At 33.5% G+C, this 752-nt stretch overlaps 1 protein-coding gene across 1 annotated transcript in view; it reads left to right on the top strand.

Annotated features, from left to right (window-relative positions):
* LOC119591642 (NEDD8-conjugating enzyme Ubc12-like) overlaps positions 1–277 on the top strand; it is a gene marked incomplete at its 3' end in the record, with an annotated part of 8,566 nt that extends 8,289 nt beyond the window's left edge. The window contains 1 exon segment of the mRNA XM_037940397.1: positions 188–277. Within this exon segment, the coding sequence (XP_037796325.1) occupies positions 188–277 (90 nt within the window).
* Between the last annotated feature and the right edge of the window lie 475 nt (positions 278–752).

The raw sequence follows: 752 nt of genomic DNA, 5'->3' as shown, positions 1-752 counted from the left end.
AGGTAGATGTATGGAATATGTAGATAAATATGTTTTTAGAGATATGAAATTAGTTCTAAACATTTATATTCGGACAAAATATTACTCCTTTAAGGTAGATATACAGTTTATATAAATAAATATATTTTGAGATATATGAATTCAGATATACACATTTATATTCAGTCAAAAAAATACTCCTTTCCAGGGTTTCTATAGGGGAGGTCGATTCATCTTCAGCTTTAAAGTTGGCCCAAATTATCCTCATGAGCCTCCCAAAGTCAAGTGTGAGACTATGGTAAGTATTCAGAATTTTTATTTTTCCTTTATGACTTCAAAGATATTATTACAAATCCCAAATTAGTAATCAGATAATGGATTTCATTATAATTTTTGCTTGGTGTGCTAGATGAGCTATATGAACATTTGGCCAACCTGTGTTACACCTGTGGTATGGGAGAGCATTAGACAGGTGGGAGTGAGACTTATTCAACTTGACTGATTTGAAAACTGATCTAATTCAGTTAAAAGTATAATTGATGCCGGAAAATTAGGGTGAGATACTAGTACAGCAGAATAAATATCTGGGAATAATTGTTATATTTGAAAGTACATAACAGTATTGAGTTCAGTCAGCTGTTGAGATTAGCAGTGGGTTCAAAGATTAAAGTGGGTGAGAGACACTAGTTCACTTTGAGTAGCAATGCAGTGACATCCCTGAGGAGTTTGCAGTCCCTGATTTCTATGGAGGATAGTCAAGGATGAATTAGAGC

This window comes from Penaeus monodon, chromosome 29, assembly GCF_015228065.2.
Source record: "Penaeus monodon isolate SGIC_2016 chromosome 29, NSTDA_Pmon_1, whole genome shotgun sequence".
NCBI lineage: Eukaryota > Metazoa > Arthropoda > Malacostraca > Decapoda > Penaeidae > Penaeus > Penaeus monodon.
This window is presented reverse-complemented; position numbering and strand designations above follow the sequence as displayed.